The sequence below is a fragment of the Leucopleurus acutus genome (genome assembly GCF_964270905.1).
Source record: "Leucopleurus acutus genome assembly, chromosome: X".
Classification (NCBI taxonomy): Eukaryota; Metazoa; Chordata; class Mammalia; order Artiodactyla; family Delphinidae; genus Leucopleurus; species Leucopleurus acutus.
Genome location: NC_139148.1, coordinates 103,231,805 through 103,257,895, shown reverse-complemented (window position 1 = coordinate 103,257,895; position 26,091 = coordinate 103,231,805). Strand labels below are relative to the sequence as shown.

At 39.9% G+C, this 26,091-nt stretch overlaps 1 protein-coding gene across 2 annotated transcripts; it reads left to right on the top strand.

Moving 5' to 3' along the window:
* Positions 1-9,304: 9,304 nt before the first annotated feature.
* Positions 9,305-25,007, top strand: UPF3B (UPF3B regulator of nonsense mediated mRNA decay). 2 transcript variants are annotated; one of them, XM_082864266.1, is made up of 11 exons: positions 9,305-9,518; positions 10,177-10,283; positions 10,456-10,562; positions 14,807-14,905; positions 16,208-16,318; positions 17,352-17,395; positions 17,864-18,046; positions 18,452-18,490; positions 20,340-20,500; positions 20,835-21,129; positions 24,029-25,007. In XM_082864266.1, exons 1-11 carry the CDS (start codon positions 9,342-9,344, stop codon positions 24,176-24,178), a joined length of 1,473 nt encoding a protein of 490 aa, XP_082720392.1. In that variant the 5' UTR covers positions 9,305-9,341; the 3' UTR covers positions 24,179-25,007. The 2 variants fall into 2 exon arrangements, with proteins under 2 accessions (XP_082720392.1, XP_082720393.1); XM_082864267.1 differs by lacking the exon at positions 18,452-18,490 and having other exon boundaries at positions 9,307-9,518; positions 24,029-25,005.
* Positions 25,008-26,091: the final 1,084 nt, after the last annotated feature.

The window sequence follows — 26,091 nt, the reverse complement described above, 5'->3', positions numbered from 1 at the left end:
GCACTTAAGTGGATTTTTTTTTTTTGTACTTTACAAATTATCCAACTCCTTTTCTCATGTCTGCTTGGGATTTGGGTAGTTTCAGAGCTGCTCTGGATCAAAAATTAATTAAAAACAACAACAAACACAACAGCATTTAAATGAAAGGCACTTTGATCTTGAAATTGGGTGTTAGTGTTATATTGCCCATTATGCTGGGTGGAGCTGAACATCGGGCAGTCCCACGTGATTCCCACAAGGAATTTTATTTGTGAAAGGAGTTAATACAAAAGGGGCAATACAACTTATAAAAAGCAGTCTGCTCAATGAAGGCCAGGGAAGAATTTTTAAAGTAAGGGTTTTTCTCTGTGTATGTGTAAACATTTTCTTTCTGCTTTTCTACGGTGGAGTCCCAACCATGATATTGCCAACTTGGGAAGCGGGAAGAAGGATCTTGGAGTGTACAATCAAATGCTGAGAATCAATGATGTAAGGAACTTTGAAGAGAGTTTCTCTCTCTCTCTCTCTCTCTGTCTCTCCTTTACTCGCCCCCTTAACTGGTGAAAAGGAGCCGTAACACCTCCGCACCTTGGTTTTGTTTTTTTAATTTTGCTTTGGAATAAATAATATATTAACATGGTGCAATAACCAAAAGGTTAAAAAGCCATACAGTAAAAAATAAACGTATGAAAAGGTGCTCTACTGCACTAATCATCAGAAAAATGCAAAGTAAAACTACAATGAGCAACCACTACACACCCACCAGACATTAGCAAGTGTTGGGAAGGGTGTGAAGCAATTGGGACTCTCACACACTGTTGATAAGAGTGTAAATTGGTACAACCTCTTGGAAAACTCTTTGGCAGTGTCTAATAAAGTGGAGCATATGCTTACTCTGGGATCCAGCAATTCCACTCCTAGGTATGTATCCAACGTAAATGCATACATATGATCACCAAACAACACGTACTAGAATGTTCAGAGCAGCACCCCAAATATTGGAATGGATAAATAAAGTGTGGTAGATTCATTCAATGGAATATTATACAACAACGAGAATGAACAATTCAAAGCTACATACAACAATATAAATGAATCTCATAGTCATAAAAGTTGAGAGAGGGAGTTCCCTGACGGTCTAGTGGTTAGGGTTCTGGGCTTTCACTGCCGTGGCCCGGATTCAATCCCTGGTCAGAGAACTGAGATCCCACAAGCTGCATGGTGCAGCCTAAATAAATAAATAAATAAAAGTTGAGAGAAAGAAGCTCGGCATAAAAGAATACATGCTGTGTGATTCGATTTACATAAAGTTTAAAACAAGCAAAACTAATCAATCGTGTTAGAAGTTAGGATGGTGGTATTCTTGGTGGGGGAAGTGACTGAGCAGGAACGCCAACAGAGCATCTGGAATGCTGGCAATGTTCTACTTCTTGATCTCAGTGCTAGTTACATGAGTGTATTCACTCTGTGAAAATTCATCAAGCTATATGTTTATTATTTGTGCATTTATCTGTACGTGTTGTACTTTAAAATTTTAATTAAAAAGAAACTTCACAGGGCTTCCCTGGTGGCTTAGTGGTTAAGAATCTGCCTCGATATACTCCAGGGAAGATGGCAGAAGAGTAAGACGCGGAGATCACCTTCCTCTCCACAGATACACCAGAAATACATCTACACGTGGAACAACTCCTACAGAACACCTACTGAATGCTGGCAGAAGACCTCAGATCTCCCAAAAGGCAAGAAACTCCCCACGTACCTGAAGAGGGGATTAAGAGCGCTGCTTAAAGGAGCTCCAGAGACGGCCGTGAGCCGCGGCTAAAAGCGCGGACCCCAGAGACGGGCGGGAGACGCTAAGGCTGCTGCTGCTGCCACCACGAAGCCTGTGTGCGAGCACAGGTCACTATCCACACCCCCCTTCCGGGGAGTCTGTGCAGCCCGCCACTGCCAGGGTCCCGGGGTCCAGGGACAACTTCCCCGGGAGGACACACGGCAGGCCTCAGGCTGGTGCAACGTCACGCCATCATGCTGGCCTCTGCTGCCGCAGGCTCACACCGCACTCCGTGCCCCTCCCTACCCCCAGCCTGAGTGAGCCAGAGCCCCCGCATCAGCGTCTCCTTTAACCCTGTCCTGTCTGAGCGAAGAACAGACGCCCTCCGGCGACGTACACGCTGAGGCGGGGCCAAATCCAAAGCTCAGCCCCTGGGAGCTGTGAGAACAAAGAAGAGAAAGGGAAATCTCTCCCAGCAGCCTCAGGAGCAGCGGATTAAAGCTCCACAATCAACTTGATGTACCTGCATCTGTGGAACACATGAATAGACAACGAGTCATCCCAAATTGAGGAGGTGGGCTTTGAGGGCAAGAGTTATGATTTTTTCCCCTTTTCCTCTTTTTGTGAGTGTGTATGTGTGTGCTTCTGTGTGAGATTTTGTCTGTATAGCTTTGCTTCCACCATTTGTCCTAGGATTCTATCTGTCCGTTTTTTAAAAATTTTTTTTCTTAATAATTATTTTTTATTTTAATAACTTTATATTTTACTTTATTTTAATTTACTTTATCGTCTTTCTTTTTTCCTTCCTTCCCTCCTTCCTTCCTTCTTTCCTTCCTCCCTCCATGCCTCCGTCCCTCCCTCCCTCCCTCCTTTTTCTTTCTTTCCTTCTTTCCTTCATTCCTTCTTTCCTTCTTTCTTTCTTTCTTTCTTTCTTCCTTCGTTTCTTTCTTTCTTTCTTTCTACTTATAATTCTTTATACTTTTTCTTCCTTTTATTCTGAGCCATGTGGATGAAAGGCTCTTGGTGCTGCAGCCAGGAGTCACTGCTGTGCCTCTGAGGTGGGAGAGCCAACTTCAGAACACTGGTCCACAAGAGACCTCCCAGCTCCACATAATATCAAATGGCGAAAATCTCCCAGAGATCTCCATCTCAACGCCAGCACCCAGCTTCACTCAACGACCAGCAAGCTACAGTGCTGGACCCCTATGCCAAACAACTAGCAAGACAGGAACACAACCCCACCCATTAGCAGAGACGCTGCCTAAAATCATAAGTCCACAGACACCCCAAAACACACCACCAGACATGGACCTGCCCACCAGAAAGACAAGATCCAGCCTCATCCACCAGAGCACAGGCACTAGTCCCCTCCACCAGGAAGCCTACACAACCCACTGAACCAACCTTAGCCACTGGGGACAGACACCAAAAACAACGGGAACTACGAACCTGCAGCCTGCAAAAAGGAGACCCCAAACACAGTAAGTTAAGCAAAATGAGAAGACAGAAAAACACACAGCAGATGAAGGAGCAAGATAAAAACCCACCAGACCTAACAAATGAAGAGGAAACAGGCAGTCTACATGAAAAAGAATTGAGAATAATGATAGTAAAGATGATCCAAAATCTTGGAAATAGAATAGACAAAATGCAAGAAACATTTAACAAGGATCTAGAAGAACTAAAGATGAAACAAACAACGATGAACAACATAATAAATGAAATGAAAAATACTCTAGATGGGATCAATAGCAGAATAACTGAGGCAGAAGAACGGATAAGTTACCTGGAAGATAAAATAGTGGAAATAACTACTGCAGAGCAGAATAAAGAAAAAAGAATGAAAAGAACTGAGGACAGTCTCAGAGACCTCTGGGACAACAAACGCACCAACATTCGAATTATAGGGGTTCCAGAAGAAGAGAAAAAGAAAGGAACTGAGAAAATATTTGAAGAGATTATAGTTGAAAACTTCCCTAATATGGGAAAGGAAATAGTTAATCAAGTCCAGGAAGCACAGAGAGTCCCATACAGGATAAATCCAAGGAGAAATACGCCAAGACACATATTAATCAAACTATCAAAAATTAAATACAAAGAAAACATAATAAAAGCAGCAAGGGAAAAACAACAAATAACACACAAGGGAATCCCCATAAGGTTAACAGCTGATCTTTCAGCAGAGACTGTGCAAGGCAGAAGGGACTGGCAGGACATATTTAAAGTGATGAAGGAGAAAAACCTGCAAACAAGATTACTCTACCCAGCAAGGATCTCATTCAGATTTGATGGAGAAATTAAAACCTTTACAGACAAGCAAAAGCTGCGAGAGTTCAGCACCACCAAACCAGCTTTACAACAACAACAACAAAACTACAGGCCAATATCACTGATAAACATAGATGCAAAAATCCTCAACAAAATACTAGCAAACAGAATCCAACAGCATATTAAAAGGATCATACACCATGGTCAAGTGGGGTTTATTCCAGGAATGGAAGGATTCTTCAATATAAGCAAATCTATCAACGTGATACACCATATTAACAAATTGAAGGAGAAAAACCATATGATCATCTCAATAGATGCAGAGAAAGCTTTTCACAAAATTCAACACCCATTTGTGATAAAAACCCTGCAGAAAGTAGGCATAGAGGGAACTTTCCTCAACATAATAAAGGCCATATATGACAAACCCACAGCCAACATCGTCCTCAATGGTGAAAAACTGAAACCATTTCCACTAAGATCAGGAGCAAGACAAGGTTGCCAACTCTCACCACTCTTATTCAACATAGTTTTGGAAGTTTTAGCCACAGCAATCAGAGAATAAAAGGAAATTAAAGGAATCCAAATCGGAAAAGAAGAAGTAAAGCTGTCACTCTTTGCAGATGACATGATACTATACATAGAGAATCCTAAAGATGCTACCAGAAAACTACTAGAGCTAATCAATGAACTTGGTAAAGTATCAGGATATAAAATTAATGCACAGAAATCTCTGGCATTCCTAAACACTAATGATGAAAAATCTGAAAGTGAAATCAAGAAAACACTCCCATTTACCATTGCAACAAAAAGAATAAAATATCTAGGAATAAACCTACCTAAGGAGACAAAAGACCTGTATACAGAAAATTATAAGACACTGATGAAAGAAATTAAAGATGATACAAATAGATGGAGAGATATACCATGTTCTTGGATTGTGAAAATGCAAATCAAAACGACAATGAGATATCATCTCACATCATCTCACAACAGTCAGAATGGCCATCATCAAAAAATCTAGAAACAATAAATGCTGGAGAGGGTGTGCAGAAAAGGGAACACTCTTGCTCTGCTGGTGGGAATGTGAATTGGTACAGCCACTATGGAGAACAGTATGGAGGTTCCTTAAAAAACTACAAATAGAACTACCATATGACCCAGCAATCCCACTACTGGGCATATACCCTGAGAAGACCATAATTCAAAAAGAGTCATGTACCAAAATGTTCATTGCAGCTCTATTTACAATAGCCCGGAGATGAAAACAACCTAAGCGCCCATCATCGGATGAATGGATAAAGAAGATGTGGCACATATATACAATGGAATATTACTCAGCCATAAAAAGAAACGAAATTGAGCTATTTGTAATGAGGTGGATAGACTGTCATACAGAGTGAAGTAAGTCAGAAAGAGAAAGACAAATACCGTATGCTAACACATATATATGGAATTTAAGAAAAAAAAATGTCATGAAGAACCTAGGGGTAAGACAGGAATAAAGACACAGACCTACTAGAGAATGGACTTGAGGATATGGGGAGGGGGAAGGGTAAGCTGTGACAAAGCGAGAGAGAGGCAGGGACATATATACACTACCAAACGTAAGGTAGATAGCTAGTGGGAAGCAGCCGCATAGCACAGGGAGATCAGCTCGGTGCTTTGTGACCGCCTGGAGGGGTGGGATAGGGAGCGTGGGAGGGAGGGAGATGCAAGAGGGAAGAGATATGGGAACACATGTATATGTATAACTGATTCACTTTGTTATAAAGCAGAAACTAACACACCATTGTAAAGCAATTATACCCCAATAAAGATGTTAAAAAAAAAAAGTGTAAGGGGGAAGCAGAAGAGAGAGTGAAAGAGACATAGATGAAGATGGTCCGAGAGAGATGCTATTTTTATTTATTTATTTATTTATTTGGCTATGATGGGTCTTAGTTGCACCATGCAGGATCTTTGGTTGCTGCATGTGGGATCTAATTCCCCGACCAGGGATCGAACCCAGGCCCCCTACATTAGGAGCACGGAGTCTTAGCCACTTGACCACCAGTGAAGTCCCGAGAGATGCTATATTATTGGCTTTGAAGATGGAGGGAAGGGCCACAAGCTGAGGAATATGAGCAACCTCAAGAATCTGGAAAAGACAAGGAACTAGATTCTCTCCTAGAGCCTCCAGAGAGCAACTCAGTCCTGCCGTCACCTCAGTTTTAGTCCAGTGAGACCTCTGTTGGACTTTTAACCTACAGAACTGTAAGATAATAAATTTGTGTTATTTTAACCCCCAAAATTTGTGGTAATTTGTTGCAGCAGTAATAGGAAACTAATACAGGCGGTGTGGGGAGAGATCAGGTGTTCAGTTTTGGACATGTTCAGAGAATCTGAATGTGTTAGACATCTAAGTGGAGATGTCAAAGTAGGCAGTTGGATATATGTCTGGAATTCAGAGGAGATGTATGGACTGGTGATATAAATTTTGGAGTTGTCAGCGAAGAGAGAAAATCCACAAGAACAGATGAGACTAACAGAGGAGTGAGCGTAGATAGAAAAGGGGTCTAAGGACTGAGCCCTGGAACACCCAACTCTGACGACTGAAATACAGCAGTTGTTTAAAGCTAGCAAGCACTCCAAAACAGGCATACACCAAGATGTAAATGCAAAGCTAAGTAGGAGTTCAGAGGCAGATAGATACTTAAGCTAGGCTTGTACGAGTGGGCAGGTGCTGGAGGCAAGAGTGAGTAACAGATCCCAAATACAGGGAAATAGCCTTGGCAACAGAAATTAGGAACACAAGCATATGCTTGGCAACAGAAGTGAGACAGTTTAAGAACGGAGTCTGGATAATATATTCCAGACGTCAGCAAAAATGGGTCCTTGGCCCTGAGCCAGCTTTCTGCCTTGGGTTTCTATTGCATCCTTAACTTGGTTCCTGCCTGCTGGGGATGTCTGTGTCTCTCTCTGGCTTATCATTTGCCCTTCTCTCCCATTTCACCTCCTTTTTCCTTAATTGCACATAATAGAGATATACTATGTTCAATTGATACTAACACTTTTTTTCACATTTTAACACCTCTGAAATCAAGATACATCTTAAAATTGATAGTGTGTCATAGTTCAATTGGCAGCATTTTTTCTTTCTTTGTATATAAAATAATGGTTTTAGATTCGATGGTATCTTAAATTTGATGAAATACAAACGCTCTATCATTTAGAGCAATATTTTTCTTTTTATTGAGATATAGGCTTGGGTTGGGAAATATCTCTGCAAGTTATGCCTCACCAGGGAAATGTCAATTCTAATCACCCTGGGACAGCTTTTGGAGCTTTTTCTTTTTCTTGAAGCTGCTGCTCTTGCTGGCAGCAGCCTCTTCAGGTCCACTGCTGAGTGGCTCCTCCTTGGAAGAGAATTTCCTCTTTTTCTTTTTCTTTTCTTTTTTTTACATTTTCAGTACATTAAATTTACTCATAAAAACATTCTAAAATGTACAATTTTTCCTTTTTAACAAAGTATAATAAAACATTAAAAAAACCCAAATCAGAATACTTGACATTTACAAGAGAATTTCCTCTTTTTCTTGGGGACACTTGTTTCCTGCCTCTTTAGGGTCACTAATTGGTTCCTTTTTGGAGAAAGATTTCTTCCTCTTGTAAAGACTTCCACTGCCAGCTGTCTCTTCAAGATCACTACTAACCAGCTCCTCCACGGAAAAAGATTTTTCTTGGGTTTGGAGAAGGAGACAGATTCCATTCCATTCTCCTGAGGAGCCCCCTGGGGCTTTTGCTGAGCAATATTTTTCAAGTTTTGCATTTCTTTTAATCTGAGGGGCTGAATTTCAATAAAATATAATTTACATAAAATAATATTTGCCAATTTTAAGTGTACAATTCAATGAGTTTACACAAATGTCTGCAGTCATGCAACCACCACCACAATCATGATAAAGAGCATTTTTTATAATTCCAAAAAGTTCCCTGGAGCCCTTCTGCAGTCAATCCCTTCTCCCCACCCCCGACACCCCCTGGCAATCATTGATCTGCTTTCTCTCACTATGGTTTTACCTTTTCTGGAATTTCATATCAACGAGATCATACAGCATGTATTCTCTTTGTGTCCTGATTCTTTCACTCAGCATAATCGTTTTGAGATTCACTCATGTGGATGGACGTATCGGTTCATTTTTATTGCTGAGTAGTATTTAGATCTATGGATGTGCCACATTTTGTTTATGCATTAGCCGGTTGACAGATATTTGGGTTGTTTCCAGTTTGGGGCTATTATAAATAATGCATAATTAGCCTTTTTAAAAGCGGGAAGGAGGGCAATCCCATCTAAAGCAAGTTGGGTTTTATTTTATTTTCTCCTCCCTGCGGGGCATCAGTACCATGATAGGTTCCTTTTACTTTTAAAAACGGTGATGAAAACAAATCTCATACATTTTGGTTATAATGATCCTTTAATGTCAGTGTTCTGTGCGTGTTTATTAAGTGTCTGAATCCTAATCAATATAAGGAAAAAAACCTCTAAAGACTCTGAAAGGACACTTCACAACCAATGATAGAAAATACAAGTCGTTCCCCTAGTGAGGTAAACTTTGGATAACATCGGGTTTATCTGAGGAAAACAAAGCCCGCAGAAAGTATCTTTAGATCTGAAAAACACTACACTTTCAAGATTAAGGATTCCATTTACTTACAAATAGGAACCCTGAAACACCTACGACTCCAGACCTCCCGGCCAGAAGCAGCGAGCGGGGGCTGCTCTTTCTTGCGATGCGCGGGCTTTTCATTGCGGTGGCCTCTCCTGTTGCGGAGCACGGGCTCTAGGTGCGCGGGCTTCAATAGTTGTGGCGCGTGGGCTCAGTAGTTTTGGCTCGTGGGCTCTAGAGCGCAGGCTCAGTAGTTGTGGCACACGGGCTTAGTTACTCAGTGGCAGGTGGGATCTTCCCAGACCAGGGCTCGATCCCGTGTCCCCTGTATTGGCAGGTGGATTCTTAACCACTGCGTCACCAGGGAAGCCCGAGTAAATGCTTTGCATGCCGGGATTTGTAGTCCGTGAAATACTCGTCCCAGCCAAGATGGCGGAGCTGCTAATGACGTGCCCCGAGGGAGTCTGGGTCGCAAGGGGATTGGGCGGTGCGGGGATTCCGCGGGCGGGAAGCTAAGACCAGGCGTCCTGAAGTCTCGCGAGATCCTGGCGGGGCCCAAAAGAAAGCAGGATTCCGCTTAGAAGGCGGGGCGTCCGTTGGGGGCGGAGTTCTGTTCGGAGTGGGCCGGGAGTCGTTAGGTGCCGGCGTAGTGGCGTTTAGGCCGGGCCACGGCGATGAGGAGCGAAACCGTGGCCATGAAGGAGGAGAAGGAGCATAGGCCTAAGGAGAAGCGAGTAACCCTCTTGACTCCCCCGGGGGCCACAGGCAGCGTCTGTGGGCCTTCGGGGGACAGCATCAAAGCGGAAGATAAGCAGGATCGGAACAAGGAGAAGAAAGAGGCGTTGAGCAAGGTGACTGGCCGGCTGTCGGCCCAGGAGAGGGCGGGACCGTTCCGCCACCCGTGGAGGATGGTTGGGAAGGGGCAATAGTGAAGAGGCCATCAAGGGTGGGAGTAATTTGTGATAGGAAAATTAATAGAGGCTAGTTGAGGGAGTGGGTGGGTGGGGGATATTATGGTCTGGGGGCCAGATCGGGTGCATCCTTATTTGGGGAGCAATGAGGGAATTTGTGGTATTCCTTAGAATTTTGAATTCTTTATGCTGATTGAGTAAGGATTTTATTTTAGGATGTGTTGGATGTGGTAGGGAAATATTAATAAATCAAGAATTCATGGCACCCACAAAAGACCAGGGTTGGTTTACTAATTTCTTACCACTGCTGAAAATGGGTGATAGAAAATGAGGCGAAGACCTAGTAAACTGTGGGGCTTCAGGTTAACAGAACCTGAGATTTTCCTTGCTCCAGGCAGTTCTCGTTTTTGAGAGTTGGTGTTTTTTTTTAACTACGTTACTATTATGTTTGACTAATCATTCTGAGCTTTCTGAACATTCTCTTGGGTTTTTATAAGTGATCTCATCTTTTAAAGGCCAACTTTCTTCAGGGACAGTGATTCAGGTTTGACAGAAAATTGCTTTGTACTAATTTTATTTTCCTTATTCATTTCTTAAGGTGGTAATACGGAGATTACCGCCCACTTTGACCAAGGAGCAGCTTCAGGAACATCTTCAGCCTATGCCTGAGCATGATTATTTTGAGTTTTTTTCTAATGATACTAGGTAAAATAAATAAATAAAAGAGGGAGGGGGTAAATAAAAAAGGTTTCTTCCATTCTTTTTAATCCTACTAATGTTTTCCATTTGATTTTTGAGCCTCTTTTTAACATATGCATACTTGTAATTCAGTCAGACACCTGCAAACACATTGACATAATTGCTTTCCTCCCTGCAGCCTGTATCCTCATATGTATGCCAGAGCATACATCAACTTTAAAAACCAGGAGGACATTATTTTGTTCAGGGATCGTTTCGATGGTTATGTGTTCCTCGACAATAAAGGTAAGTCCTTTTAACTGAGGGGGGTGGTTTCTTTGTCATTTGTATGTTTAAGACAATGTGTGTATCACAGTGTTTTCTCGATGCCTTCATGGCGTTTCTAAAATCCTGGGTGATAAGATGAGCAACATTTAAAGAGTTTTACACATTTGATAAGCTTATGACAGCCTTATAAATAGATAATATGACTTTTTACAGTCCTCAGGTATTTGTATTAACCTATTATTTCTGTAGTTTGATCAACTGAATGAAATTGCCACAGTTTTCTCCTCCTGTGACTATTCTTTTGCCCGGTATTAGATGATCTGTTGTTTTGAGTATTTACTAGTTTCAACAGTGATACTGATAAATGACTCTTTAAACTTGTATGACAAATTTTAAATATTTACTTCTCATCTTGCTTCAAGGACTAACACTTATTTAAGTCAGATTCTTTATGTCAATAGTTGCCAGCTGGAGTACTGTTTAACATTCTATGTTGTATATAATTAAAACATTGAACTTGATGATTTCCCACTTTGTATCCAGGAGTTTATAGGGAAGAAAAACTTCTGCCTTAACTCTTATTTTATTATCTGCTGCTTGCAACATTTAGTCAGAGAATGTCCACACTTCCATTTGCCACTTTTCTTTTGGCTTTGCAATCATAGGTGAATGATGTGTCTTTTTGTTAGGTTATGTTTTTTCAGTATTAGTTCAAAGTTGGTAAAAAGGAAATCTTTGTCAGGAAATATGCCAGTAAAAGTTGAAGGATTGCTACTGTGTTTGTCCAGCTTTTATTAATCCCCTCAAACCAGCTACTTCTCCACTCCAAGTTTATTTCAGTAGATAGCAGTGATTTCCTGGAAATCTGAGTTGTGTTTAACTTTTTTCCTCTCTTTTTTATCCCTTACATTTAAACAAGTGATGGATTTTGTCAATTTACTGCTTTTTAATATCTTGTTCATCTAGACTTAGTAATACTTTCACACTTTATATTCTCATCACCAAATGCTTAGACAACCAGTCTCTAACCTTATAGGATTTTCCATTTTTTTCCACTTTCTGTATAATTTAATAGTCTTATATTGCCATGAAATTAATCTTTTTGAAAATAGTGACTTAAGATAGCAGTTGTGAACAAAAGTCCAAATTCCTTAGTCTGGTAGTCAGCATCTTCCATAGTTTGGCCTCACTTCTGTTTTTTTCAGCCTGTCTTCCACAATTTCCTTCTGTTTCAGTCTGGTTTATCTGTTCCTTCTCAAATGTATCAGTTATTAAGGTAATATGATTCTGCATTCACTAGGATTTCTAAAACCTTGTTTCCTGTGTGACTGCTTTGTGATGCCTAATGGTCAATTCTAGTAATTTATCCTGGCTTATGTTTACATGCCAAAGATCTAAGGATGGAATTTTTTTTTTTGCGGTACGCAGGCCTCTCACTGCTATGGCCTCTCCCGTTGCGGAGCACAGGCTCCGGACGCGCAGGCCCAGCGGCCATGGCTCACGGGCCCAGCCGCTCCCTGGCATGTGGGATCCTCCCAGACCGGGGCACGAACCCGCGTCCCCCGCATTGGCAGGCGGACTCCCAACCACTGCGCCACCAGGGAAGCCCAGGATGGAATTTTATACCTTGTATGACATTATTCTATAGCAGGGATCTGGTGTATTTTTCCAGTAGTCACTTGGGTTTTTTTTTTTTAATTGAGATATAACTCACATACCATAAAATTCAATGGTTTTTAGTATATTCACAAGTTTTGTAACCATTACCACTATGTAATTCCAGAATGTGTACATCACTTCAAAAAGAATCCTGTATTCATTAGCAGTCATCTCCCATTCTCCTCTCCCGCTAGACCCTGGCAACCACTGATCTAACTATGGATTTCCTTATTCTGGACATTTCATATGAACTGAATCATACAATATGTGGCCTTTTGTGACTGCCTCTTTTACTTAGTATGTTTTCAAGGTTCATCCATGTTATAGTATGTATCATTACCTCGTTGCTTTTTTTGGTTTTTTGCATTATTAAAAATTGTGGTAAAATGCACAAATAAAATTTACCATCTTAACCATTTTTAAATGTGCAGTTCAGTAGTGTTGAGTACATTCACATTGTTCTGCAACCAATCTCTAGAACTTCTTCTTGTAAGGTTGAAACTCTACCTGTTAAACAACTCCCCATTTCTCCCTCTCCCAGCCTCTTGCAACTACATTCTACCTCCATGAACCACCCTTCTGTCTATGAAGTTGACCATTCTAGGTACCTCATATAAGTGGAATCATAGTATTTGACTTCTAGTGACTAGCTTATTTCACTTAGCATAATATCCTCAAGGTTAATCCATGTTGTAGCATGTGTCAGAATCTCCTTTTCCATTGTATGTATATACTTCATTTTCTTTATCCATTCATCTGTTGAGGGACATTTGGCTATTGTGAATAATGCTGCTGTGAATGTACAAGCATCTGTTCAAGTCTCTGCTTTCACTTCTTTTGAATACATACCCAAAAGTGGAATTGCGGGGTCATATGGTAATTCTATTTTTAATTTTTTTGAGGAACCACCATACCGTTTTCCATAGTGGCTGCACCATTTTATATTCCCACCAGCAATGCATGAAGGTTCTAATTTCTCCATGTCCTTGCCAACATTTGCTATTTTCTGGGTTTTTTTCCCCTTTAATAGTAATCATTCTGACAGGTATAAGATGGTATTTCATTGTGGTTTTGATTGGCATTTCCCTAATGATTAGTGAGGTAATAGTTTAATCTTTTCATATGCTTGAGCACATAGCATCTTTTCATTTGCTTATTGGCCATTTGTATACCATCTCTGGAGAAATGTCTATTCGAGTCCTTTGAACATTTTTTAATCAGATTATTTGGGGGTTTTTTTGTTGAGTTGTAGGAGTTCTTTACGTATTCTGTATATTGACCCCTTATCAGATATATGATTTGCAAATATTTTCTCCAATTCTAGGCTTCCTTTTCTCTCTGTTGATTATGTCCCTAGATGCACAGAAGTTCTTAATTTTTTTTAATTTATTTATTTTATTTATTTTTATTTTTGGCTGCGTTGAGTCTTTGTTGCTGGGCACAGGCTTTCTCTAGTTGTGGCAAGTGGAGCTGCTCTTCATTGTGGTGCACGGGCTTCTCATTGTGGTGGCTTCTCTTGTTGCGGAGCATGGGCTCTAGGCGCACGGGCTTCAGTAGTTGTGGCTCGCGGGCTCTAGAGCACAGGCTCAGGAGTTGTGGCACACAGGCTTAGTTGCTCCGCGGCATGTGGGATATTCCCGGACCAGGGCTCGAACCCGTGTCCCCTGTATTGGCAGGCGGATTCCCAACCACTGTGCCACCAGGGAAGCCCCATAAGTTCCTAATTTTGATGTAGCACAGTTTATCTATTTTTCACTTTTGTTGCCTGTGCTTTTGGTGTCTCCTGGTGTATTTTTTAATAACAGCTTTACTGAGATATAATGCATATGCCATAAAATTCACCCTTTTAAAGTGTACTGTTCAGTGTTTTTTAGTATATTCACAGAGTTGTGCAGCTGTCGCCACAATCTAATTTTAGAACACATTTCTCTAAAGAGAAACCTCGTACCCATTAGTTGTTACTCCTTATCTCTAGACAAGCACTAACCTACTTTCTATCTCTGTAGCTTTACCTGTTCTAGAGATTTCTGATGTATATTTTTGCACTTATAAAAAATCAATTTTATTAAGGTATAATTTACATATTAAAATGCATCCATTTTATGTGTGCATTTGGTGACTTTTGACATATTTATACCCCTGTATAATCAGTATTGTGATCTGGTTTTTTTGTTTGTTTGTTTTGGCCATGCTGCATGGCTTGCAGGATCTTAGTTCCCCCACTAGGGATTGAACCTAGGCCCCTGCAATGAAAGTGCCGAGTACTAACCACTGGACTGCCAGGGAATTCCCTCTGATGTATTTTTTAAATGAAAATTAGTTTGTAGATTTTTTCCCCCACATATCACAATATCACACTTAGAAGTTGAATTTAAGTGAGTATTTTAATTCCCTCCCATATCTTTTCACTAAGTTATCAGTATGAACTGGGAGCTCCTTTGGCAACATGTTGATTTTAGTTGTGCCAATGTGATTTATGCCTGTTGGGAGACCTATTCAGACCACTGTCATCAAAGGAAGCCTAGAGAGTGGTGGGTTGAGTCTCTTGTATCCACTTTTGACCTTTTCTTTCTTACAACAAGTATGCTATTTTTTCTAAACAGGTCAGGAATATCCTGCCATAGTAGAATTTGCACCTTTTCAAAAAGCTGCAAAAAAGAAGACTAAGAAAAGAGATACTAAAGTTGGGACTATCGATGATGGTACAGTATAGCTCTAGTTATGTAATGCTAATGCCATGTTTTTTTTAATTTAATTTTTATTTTATATTGGAATATAGTTGATTTACAATGTTGTGTTAGTTTCAGGTGTACAGCAAAGTGATTCTGTTATACATATACATATATTTATTCTTTTTCAGGTTCTTTTCCCATATGGGTTATTACAGAATATTGAGTAGAGTTCCCTGTGTTGTATATATAGTAGGGCCATGGGTTTTTTTAAAATATTACCTTTGTGGGAATTAAGTGGACTCCAATCTTTTAAATTAAGAAAACATAGGAAATAAAGTTCATGAGAAATGTAATTCACTGATGAAAGCTTTGCTTGTTAGAATGGAGGTGGGTTTCCTCTAGTTTTCACTCTCTTTGGCTAATGGCTTTTCATCCCTTCACCATTAAGCAATATATTTTGACTGTTGAGTAGTAAATCACCTTAGGTATATTAGAAGACAATGGGAAAAAATCAGATGTTTCAAATTACAACTCCTTGAGGCCTCTTACCATTTTTATGATTATTTATTTGACTTTTGGTTTCCATTTTTATAAAGAGGAAGCGTTATCATTGAGAGCTGTGATGGAAAATTTTCTATACTTGAGTAACTTAATATAAAGTATCTGTAGTGGCCAGTCCTGTTTTCTAGGCTTTGAATATGCAGTTAACTGCACACATAGTAATTACATTGAACTGAAATACTAGAACTAAAAAACTGAAATAATTGCCATTTACGGTAAACTGGATCCAGATTTTGAGATCTCTGTAATGTGGTTGTGTTGGCTAAGGACTTAGCTGCAATATTTTATATCAGATGGGCATTTTAGAATCAACTAGTTTAGTTTCCATTATTTATTACTATAATGGGTATTTTATAAGGAAAACACAGAAAAGACTCAACACACAGCTGCTTATTGATTATATCATAGATTCAGACCGTGAAGACTAGATCAAGTGACATGCTCCACACAGTGCATGCTCCAGATACAACATAATGACTCAGATGTGTTACCCTTTCTGATGTCGGAGGCATCCAGGAAAGAATTCCAGAAGTTACTATCACCTCTAGTGCCACATCTAGGACATCTGCCCTCATTTATCTGTTTAGAACACCTGATTTTCATATGCTGAGTTTAATTAAAGTGAGGTGTACTGATGCAGAAACTGCTTACGTGCTATAAATGATAGTCTCTGAAGGTCCCATAACTATGGCTTGCAGTTCTCCCATAGATAATATTTCCTATTTTGTTTAAAGTCTGCTATGTTTTCTATTTACTTAAACAATTATTTAGATCCAGAATATAGAAAATTTTTGGAAAGTTATGCTGCAGATAATGAGAAAATGACATCTACTCCAGAGACACTGCTAGAGGAAATAGAAGCAAAAAATAGAGAATTAATAGGTAAGTGGGCAAAAGGAGTTAAGGGCAACAGCTTTTTCATCAGAAGACCTGTCAGACTCCCACTTCTGTCACTTGCTAGCTGTTTGACCATGGGAAAGGCACTAACTTCTTTAAGACTCTGTTTGTTCTACTATAAAGTGCAGATAATACCTGCCTCACAGGATTATGAGAATGCATTGATAAGATGGGAAAAATTCTGACTTATTTAGTGCCACACAAATGTAACAGAAGTATAAAAAGTTTGAAGACTCATATAGGACCTTAAGATGTTGGTAAGCCTTTGAAGATCAATTGGTGTTTTCTAGTAATAAGCTCATATTCCTAAAAAAAATTTTGACCTGAAAATGTCAAAAAATGAAGTTAGTTACTGCAAAATTGAAAACCACTTGAGAAATTCTAGCTTGGATATTGGTTTTAGTAGTAAGTTGTCACTACTATATCAGCTCTAAACATAAGCACAGCCTCTGACCCAGGATTTCCACTCCTAGGAATTTATCCTAGGAAGGAAGTATGCTTTGCAAAAAGCTAGCTACAAGGTTAGATAGCATTGTTCAGAATATTGAAGAATGAGTTAAATATTCTTCTAAAACTTGGTTTTTATTAATGGATGCATAGTATAAGCCCATCTCCGTTACTTTCCATAGAATAAATTCCCAGAAGTGGAATTATGGGGTCAAAAGTATTAGATATTTTTAGCCCCTTACCCCAGTTTCTTCCTGGTTGAACAAATTTATACTCCCATCTGTAAAACAAGAAAATGTCCTTTGCACTTTATTCTCACTGACCGGGAATTGCTCTTTTTAATAATTGTTTTATTGTTTTAATTTGAATTTCTTAACTTTTAAAAAATTATTTTAAACCTTCAGAATCGAAATAGAATACTGTAAAACTTCTTTCCAATAATATAGTTGTGAAGTTACTGTTTAAGGGGTGTAGTTTTCCCACCTTGGGTGGTTGGCAGGGTATGTCAGAAAACGGAATCCTTTCTAGGGGTTGATTAAGTATTATTAATAATCTGTTTACATTTATGTAGCTAAAAAGACAACCCCACTTTTGAGCTTCCTGAAAAACAAGCAGGTAAACCTTTTGTTTTTATAGTTCTCTCAGTACTTCTATTTCATTGGTTTGCATTCTGTGAATATAAGAGCATTGGGATCCTATAGGAGAGATAGCTGCTTCTTCTACCATTATTCTTTAAAGAGTTGGCTCATTGGCCTCACTCTCTGGCCTTCTTCTTCACTCTGGTTGTTGGACCAAAGATTCACTCTGCAAAACCAGGGAGTCCTTAGCTTGCTCCACAGACACTCTCTTGATTTCCTGAAAGCCTCTGGATAATGTAGTAAGGCAGCATTGGGAGACTCTGATATTAGCAGGCCCTGGTCTTTATTCTCTCTCATATTTTGAATGGGGTGGTGAGGGGGTTAAGGAGATAGAAAATGGGAAGGAAAGATGATATAGTTAAGTGGGTGCCCACCGTACCTTCAAGACTAAGTTTTTGGTGGCAGTTATCTTGTTTGAAGGTTTGTGCTTGATGTTTCTTTCTAGAGGATGAGAGAAGAAAAGAGAGAAGAAAGAAGGAGGCGAGAAATAGAAAGAAAAAGACAAAGAGAAGAAGAGAGGAGGAAGTGGAAAGAAGAAGAGAAACGAAAAAGGAAAGATATAGAAAAGCTGAAGAAGATAGACAGAGTTCCAGAAAGGGACAAATTAAAGGATGAACCAAAGATTAAGGTATGAAAATAACTTAAACTGACTGCATGTTGCTGAAATTTGCATGTACTGTATCTACTTCTTCAAATATGCATGCATCTTGTGTTGGTGTAAACAGTTTTTTTGGTTTTGTTTTTGTCTTTTTTGGGGGGGGGGAGTGAATCAACAGAAGCCTTTCCTATAATAGTAATAGTATTATTCTTTTAATTTAAGATAATTTAAAAGATTAAGTAGTTTACATGGTATTCAGTGCAGATCTGTGTTATTTTTAATCATTGAAAATGTTCAATTTTGGATTATTATTTTCTCAGTTCTTCATAAATAAGGGCTTAGGGCTGGCTGGCATGAATTACGGGTTTTATTCAGCTTTTCCTTCATTTTTGATACATGAAGTTGCCTCATCTGTTTGTTTTCCACTGTCCTCAGGTACACAGGTTTCTGTTACAAGCTGTGAATCAGAAAAATGTAAGGACCAAGTACATGATACAGAGCACCTAGTATCATGTCACACACACAGGTCTTAGTTAATAAGTCCTTTTGGTGGTGGTGGTAGTGTTACCTGTAGAAAACCCCTTCAGACTGACCTAAGTCTTCTTAAAAGCTGAGCCATTTTAAATTCCTACCTTAGAAGGAAGCTCAGATGACTTGCTGATGCTCTGCTGTGTACCCAGGAGCTTCAACAATATACAGCTAGAGGACAACCATGCCTAAAGAGCTCTTTCCCTTCTCTTCTTTTTATATGCCTCTCATAACTGGCTGCCTTGTGGGAGTACTAGGGATATACCCCCTGCATTATGTCCTTTCCCCTCTCACAGGATTCCCCACGTTACCTTCTTGCATCTACCTGGGAATCTGTGAGCAGCAGATTCTGATTAATATATTGCATGTAGGAAGAGGAAAACCTATAGAAAGATCCCAGCCTTGCTACTTCCCTTCTGAGGGCATGGCTTGGCAGCCCTTACTTCAGCGAACTTCCTGGGGAAGTACTTGTACATAGTACTTCAGAGAAAGTCAGAGAAAATCTCACCGAGGTGATGGCAGGGTCTCCTTTTACCTCCTCAAAATTCAGCCGTTCACGTGGCTAGGGTTCCCCTAGGCTCTCCAGGACTCATTATTGGTGATAAGGGGCTTGGCGGCAGGGTGGGGAGGTTCCCATCTTAATTCCTTCTAGCGATTTCTCTGTCCGCCATGCCACAAGTGACTTGACTTGCTATTTCTGTCAGCAAGGCAGAAGGTAGAGCCAGCCATGCTAGAGATATCCGTTAATGTTCTTATTAGAGTAATGAACATCTTGGCTTCTAACAAAGATGTTCATTAGAGAAATAAGAACACTTCCAGTGAAACCTGCACATGGTATCCTCACTTTACACTGGTGCCTTCTTAGTGTCCAGTTTGGACTCACCATTTGCAGTGGCTGTCTGTGTGCTGAAACACTTCATGCTTAAGCCTTGTGGTGCTTTGCCTCTTGCTTGGTGGCTTGTATGATGCCTTCACCCTGAGATGAAACTTTCTATGACGCCTTCACTCTGAGACTTGAAATTCTTCTATTTTGACTAAAAATCTCTCTGAATATCCAACACGGGGGTATTCTAGAGAGATTTATAGCAGTGGCATGAGAAAGAAATTTTTGTTAGCAATTTGGACTTTATAAACCACTTTTAGTTTAGAATTGCATTCTGTCATATATATGACATTGAGCAGAATTCCTATTCAGTACAGATGGAACTTCACAGTTCCATTGTATGAGGTATTTGGATTTTTAAATCAAATGCCAAATAATTTTTGCTTTTCATCTCTAATGATAATATGATTGTACCATCATAAGTATGTAACTACTCTCAGACTCAAGGCAAAATTATTCCTGCAATGGATCTCTCCTTTGGTGACCAAGGTATTTGTCATTATAATTACTACGTAAAAATAGTCCAGCAGTAATGATCTGCTTAGCATTTTAAATTCATACCATATTTTCCTATCAAGTTATGCCAACATGCTGGGCTACAGAAGGCATACTTGAAAGTGTACGTTGGTCTACTTAAAGGTTGACCCATTTAAGCCAAAGGAGTCTTGATCCTATTGCCACAAAGTGATTAAACCACTCAGTTGAGTGGATAACACTTTCACATTAATAGCGTCCTTTTAGCAAATTACTGCTCTCGTGCACTAGTTGTTCACCTGAAAGTTTATGAGTACCTGCAGAGACGGGGGCCTTCTATAGCCTAAATTGAAAATATTTAGTATATTATTTTCTTTGGTAGAATCAGAAGACAATGTCCCACCCTTCAAAATAAACTTAAATTTGTTCTCTTTAAAGCTGCTCAAGAAGCCAGAAAAAGGCGATGAAAAAGAAGTGGACAAAAGAGAAAAGGTCAAGAAATTGGACAAAGAGAATCTGAGTGATGAAAGAGCCAGTGGGCAGAGTTGTCCATTGCCCAAACGTTCTGATGGTGAATTTAAAGATGAAAAGCCTAAGAGGTCGGTAGTTGAGGGCTCTTTGGTACATTTGTTTTTGGTATGTTTCTAGGTGCTAGTTTTACTGCTACTTTCTGGACTTGTACCTGAATCAAGATACTTGGTTTTACGAGGTGTAGGGGGATGAGGAGGACAGGTTTCAAATATTTTAGTATCTTAATCTGGGTGAATGACTTTGGGTTTTTTTTTATTGTTTTTCAAAATACTAGTAGTTTTTTTTTTAATGCTGCTCCAAAAGTTCAACCTCATTGTAGTGGCCAAGTCAGGATCAGAATGTTCCTGCATTTGTGATTAGAAGAACTTTGAGGGTGCATACTCAGATTTGTTTCTCACGCAGACCTGAAGATGAGAGTGCCAGAGAATACAGGGAGAGGGAGCGGGATTATGAACGAGACCAAGAGCGCGCCCTGCGGGAAAGAGAGAGGCTGAAGCGGCAGGAGGAAGAGCGCCGCAGGCAGAAGGAGCGCTACGAGAAAGAGAAGGCTTTTAAAAGAAAGGAAGAAGAAATGAAAAAAGAGAAGGAAGCCCTTCGGGATAAAGGAAAGAAGCCTGAAAGTACAGAACCAGTAGGCAGCTCAGAAAAAACTGAAAAGAAAGAAGAAGTGGTTAAGAGAGATCGCATAAGAAACAAGGTGCTGCTTTTCGTTAAACTTATTTTCATGAGGATTTCTTTTTCTTTTCCTGCAAGTATAAAGGAAAGGGCTAGCTCGTTGTTCATTATAGAATTTTAGGGGAACTTTAACTATCTGCACCTTTTTTTCAGTCTTGGTGGGGTCCTTTTATTAACTTATTGTTAATAAGTTTGTGTATGTATTTCAAACACACACAAAAGTAGAGAGAACAGAGGAATAATGTGATGTACCCATCACCCAGCTTCAGCAATTATCACCTCATGGCCAATCTTCTTTCTACTCTAGCCTATCTTACTCCTACTGGATTATTTTCAAGCAAATCCTAGACAGATAATTTCTTCTTTAAATACGTCAATATTAAGAGTAAAGACTTTTTTTTTTGGCCACGCCCCGAGGTGGCATGCGGGATCTTAGTTCCCCAGCCAGAGATCGAACCCATACCCTCTGCAGTGGAAATGCAGAGTTTTAACCACTGGACTGCCAGGGAAGTCCCAAAGGCTTTTTTTCTTTTTCTTTTTCTTTTTTTTTTGTTTTTTTTCCCTGGTACACGGGCCTCTCACTGTTGTGGCCTCTCCTGTTGCGGAGCGCAGGCTCCAGACGTGCAGGCCCAGCGGCCATGGCTCACGGGTCCAGCCACTCCGCGGCATGTGGGATCTTCCCGAACTGGGGCACGAACCCGTGTCCCCTGCATCGGCAGGCGGACTCTCAACCACTGCACCACCAGGGAAGCCCAAGACTCTTTTTCTTAATAAAATAACCCTAATATCATTTTCACACCAGAAAAAACAAAACAAAACTGACAATAGCTCCTTAGCATCCTACCTACTCAGTGTTCAGATTTTCCCAATTGTCTCATTAACATCTTTTTTATAGGCTCTAAACAAGGTCCACAAACTGTATTTGCTTGAAATGTTCCCTTAAGTGTCTCTTAATCTAGACAATTCCTCCTCCTCTTGCTTTCCTACCATTTATTTGTTGCAGAATCCAGTTTGCCCTGCAGAGCTTCTAACAGTCCAGATTGGCTAATTACATCCCTGTGGTATCATTTAACATGTTCCTCTACCTTCTGTGTTTCCTTGAAAACCAGTAGTCATATCTAGAGCAGGGTCAGCAAATTTTTTCTGTCAAGGGCCAGATGGTAAATATTTCAGGCTTTGTGGGCCATGTGGTCTCTGTCACAACCGGTAAGCTTTGTAGGAAAGTAGGCATAGACAACATGTAAAAGAATAAGCCTGGCTGTGTGCCAATCAAACTTTATTCACAAAAACAGGTGGCCCCTCATCTAGAGGCCTGAATATATTCAGACTCAATTGTTGGCAAGAATACTTGATAGGTGGTGTTGTGCAGTTCCTACTGCATCATATCAGGAAGCATACAATGTCTGGGTATCCTTTTATTGTGACGTTAAGATTGATCAATAGTAATCGTATTATGGTTATGTGATAGGATGTCCTTGCTCTTAAGATACACAGGCTGAAATACTTAGCAATGAAGGGTCATGATGTCTGCACTTACTCTCAAATGGTTCTGCAAAAATATAATGTGTCTATATACGTGTATGCCTGCACACACTAGAGTCGGAAAAGGCACATGTGACAAAATGTTAACCATCGTGAATCTAGGAGAAAGGTATGAGGTATTTGTTGTACAAGTTTGGCAACATTTCTATAGATTAAAAATTTTTTAAGATAAAAAGTTGGAAAAACAACTGATCAGTTAGTTCAGGTATTATAAGCCTGATCCATATATTATAAAAATTTTTATCAGCCTTTCTCCTGATAATTTTGTTTAGATGCGTTATTTCATAAGGTGGAGGAAAGGCAAGAAAAGCATTTGATCCTTTCCCTTTATTTACAGTATTCAGAGTAATGAGTTGGTGTCCCAGCAACTTGTAGGGGCTATCCATGAGTTTTGTTCCGTTTAGTCTTTAAGAACTTGTGGATTTAGAAATATTTGGTGTACTCCAACTTGTTACTATCAGTTATTGTCCTTGTTGATGGATGTTTAAATTGTCCCATCTTTGCACAGTAGGAGCCCCATCATCTGTTTCTTTAAATGCTACGCAGCAGTCTCATTTGTTTTAACGTTTCATCTTGTTAAAATAGTGAAATATTTTGCTGGAATTATTCACTTGGGAATAATGCTTTAAGCCTAACTTTCATATGTCAGAGAGAAAGGGCAAGGAAGGCTCATGTCTTGTTTTATTGAATTTGAAAAAAGGCCTATACATTTAAGTTTTCCAGGGTCATACTGTCATAACCAAACACATTACTTGAACTGAGGGGTACCTGGTGACTTTACTGAGGATTATTTAGGAACCTGAGATCTAAAGTGCCACCTAGAGAGTCTCAAACTAGGCTATTACCTTGTTAAACCTGAATTAAGAGACAGTCATATTTGTGCTAAGTTACAAGGGTCTGAGCTCATAACTTCAGGGAGGTCTTCATTTAAGACTTTGCATTCTTTATTATTTTTGTTTTTACTCCTAAAATTTTCTCAGGTGGTGGTGCATTTTAAAGTGAATTTACTGATGGGGAAGAGAGCCAGTGGCCATGGTTTCTAAGGAAAAACTATTCAAGCTGATTCAGTTCATCTTGAGATGGTTAAGAAAATTAGGCAGTAGACTTATCAAAAATTTACTCTAGGCATATAAAATAATACGTATTTTTAACTGTTGCTTAAAAAGTGAAACGGTTGTTTTTCTTTGTAGATAGGGGAAAGGAAGCGGGCAGTTTGAAGCAAATTAACCATCGGCACTTACTGTCACGTACTGTGCCCTCACATTTTGGTCTTGTGTGGGTTCTTTTTGGTATATGTCAATATATAACTTATGACTCTGAAAATCCCCTGTAAATGCTTAGTAGCAATGTTGTAACATTAACATTTCATTTTACTTTAGGATCGCCCAGCAATGCAGCTTTACCAACCAGGAGCTCGAAGCCGAAATCGACTCTGTCCCCATGATGACAGCACCAAGTCTGGAGATTCAACCATAGAAAAAAAGCAGGAAAGTGGTATTAGCCATAGAAAAGAAGGAAGCGAGGAGTGATAGGTCCAAATGGCCTTAGGTGTCCTGACTGTCTAGGCAGCCAAAGAGCACGAATTAAGCAATCCAGAAGTGCCTTCAGGGCAAAGGAATAGAGAGAGAGAAAGGGGGTCGCTGTGCTGGTGGGGTACACTGCAGAGGAGTATGTTTTGCGTCAAAGCAGGAGCCCAATTGCAGGTTCAGATTGGAAGTACAATTTCATTTTTTATGCAGTTCATACAAATTAATTTTAAAGTGTCAGACAAAGCTGAGGGAGAGGACATACATTGCAGTTTGCAGGCAGGAGACGTCAAGAGAGGACTTAATTAGGTATGACACGAGAAGAAGATACGGGAACTGGCTCTAAAATCAAAAGGTTTTGTTAATCCTGGATTGAATTTTCTTAATTTCAGTGGAGCAGAGTCACTTTGAAGTCTTGTTCAGATCTAGTTATAGTCATTGTTGTTGATAACTGTTGACTTTGTGTAGTGTAGAAGCAACAAGCATGTAATTGTAATACAAGTACAGTGAAGGATATAACAGATTTTCGCTTCTGCAAAAATTTAAATAGTCATGTCTTGTCTATATCCTATGTCCTAAAGTTTTAGAATTAGTTTTAGTTTTTTGTTTGCTTACGTGAGCTTAGCATAAAAAAAACTTTTTTAACATCTCCTTTTGCCTTTAGCAATTTTTATATTACTAAAGCTTAACCCTTAGTTGGTGCTTGACAATCCAGTCTTTGTTTTATCTTAGGTCTGGAGCTGAGTGCCTACCGTCTCCAGGAAGGAAACTGCACCAATATTTGTTCCTGTTAAATAGCAACTTTTAATCTTAGTTTGTTTTGCGTCGATATCAATAAACATCAACATCACTCAAGTACGAAGCTAAGTGTTTATTAACTTTACAAAATAGCTGTTAGTTTTGAGAAATTAAGCTTTTGATACTTAATTAACCTTTTGGGAATTTTGAAAGTGGATGAATGATATTTGTTACTACCTTCACTAGCACTATGCCTATATTTTGCTCACCTAGAAGACCAAATCATTGTTCACCAGTCTTGTTCCATAAGAACCAAAATGTCTGGACAACATCCTTGAGCTGCTGCTTCATTTCCATCCTGCCATCTTCTCTAATGTGACATCAGTTTGCCTTTACTTTATAAGTCACTGCTTTATGTTTACTCAGCTTTTAGAAACCAGTAGCCCAAGAGGCAGGTAAAGAGGAAGAGCCATCGAAGGTGATTGAAAGAGAATGGTCCTCAACTGGGAGAGAGTACTGGCATAATGGAAGGGGTATTTTCAAGGAGGAGAATGGCTGGCAGTGTCCCATGCCACAGAGAGATTAAGAAAGATAAGAAATGTGCACTGTTCACTGGATTTGGCAGTATTGAGGCACGTGTGAACTGGTGAGGCAGAAACCATGTTACAGTGAGGGTGAGTGGCAGGTGGGAAATGGAGATGGGGGCAGTTGGATATACAGGTCTTGGAGCTCAGAGAAAAGATTTGGGCTAGAGATACAGGTTTGGAATTCATCTATTTTTAGGTGATCATTGAAGCCATGGGCCTGGATTTAATCACTTAGGGGGAGAGAGTAGAGAAAGAACAGAAACAGGCCTAAGGCCCAGCCTTAAAGAACTCTAAGGATACTGTACAGGTAAGGAAATGTATAAAGACAGAAAAGGAGTAGCCAGAGAGTAGGTGAAAAACCAGAACACTGGTATTATATTACCTAACCCAAGGATAAGAATGAAGAAGGGGAGTGGCCATCAGGGTTGGATGCTGCTGGAAGGTCAAGTGTGATGCCTGAAAAAAGGCCATGGGGGGACTTCCCTGGCGGTCCAGTGGTTAAGACTCCACACTTCCACTGCAGGGGGTGGGGGTTCGATCCCTGGTCTGTGAACTAAGATCCCACCTGCCATGTGGCACAGCCAAAAAATA

Excerpts from the sequence above, each read along its gene's own strand:
- UPF3B (XM_082864266.1), top strand. The coding sequence starts at position 9,342 with ATGAGGAGCGAAACCGTGGCCATGAAGGAGGAGAAGGAGCATAGGCCT. Across the intron at positions 18,491-20,339 it reads AAGCTGTGAATCAGAAAAAT|CTGCTCAAGAAGCCAGAAAA; the intron begins GTAAGGACCAAG and ends TTCTCTTTAAAG. Across the intron at positions 21,130-24,028 it reads GAGATCGCATAAGAAACAAG|GATCGCCCAGCAATGCAGCT; the intron begins GTGCTGCTTTTC and ends ATTTTACTTTAG.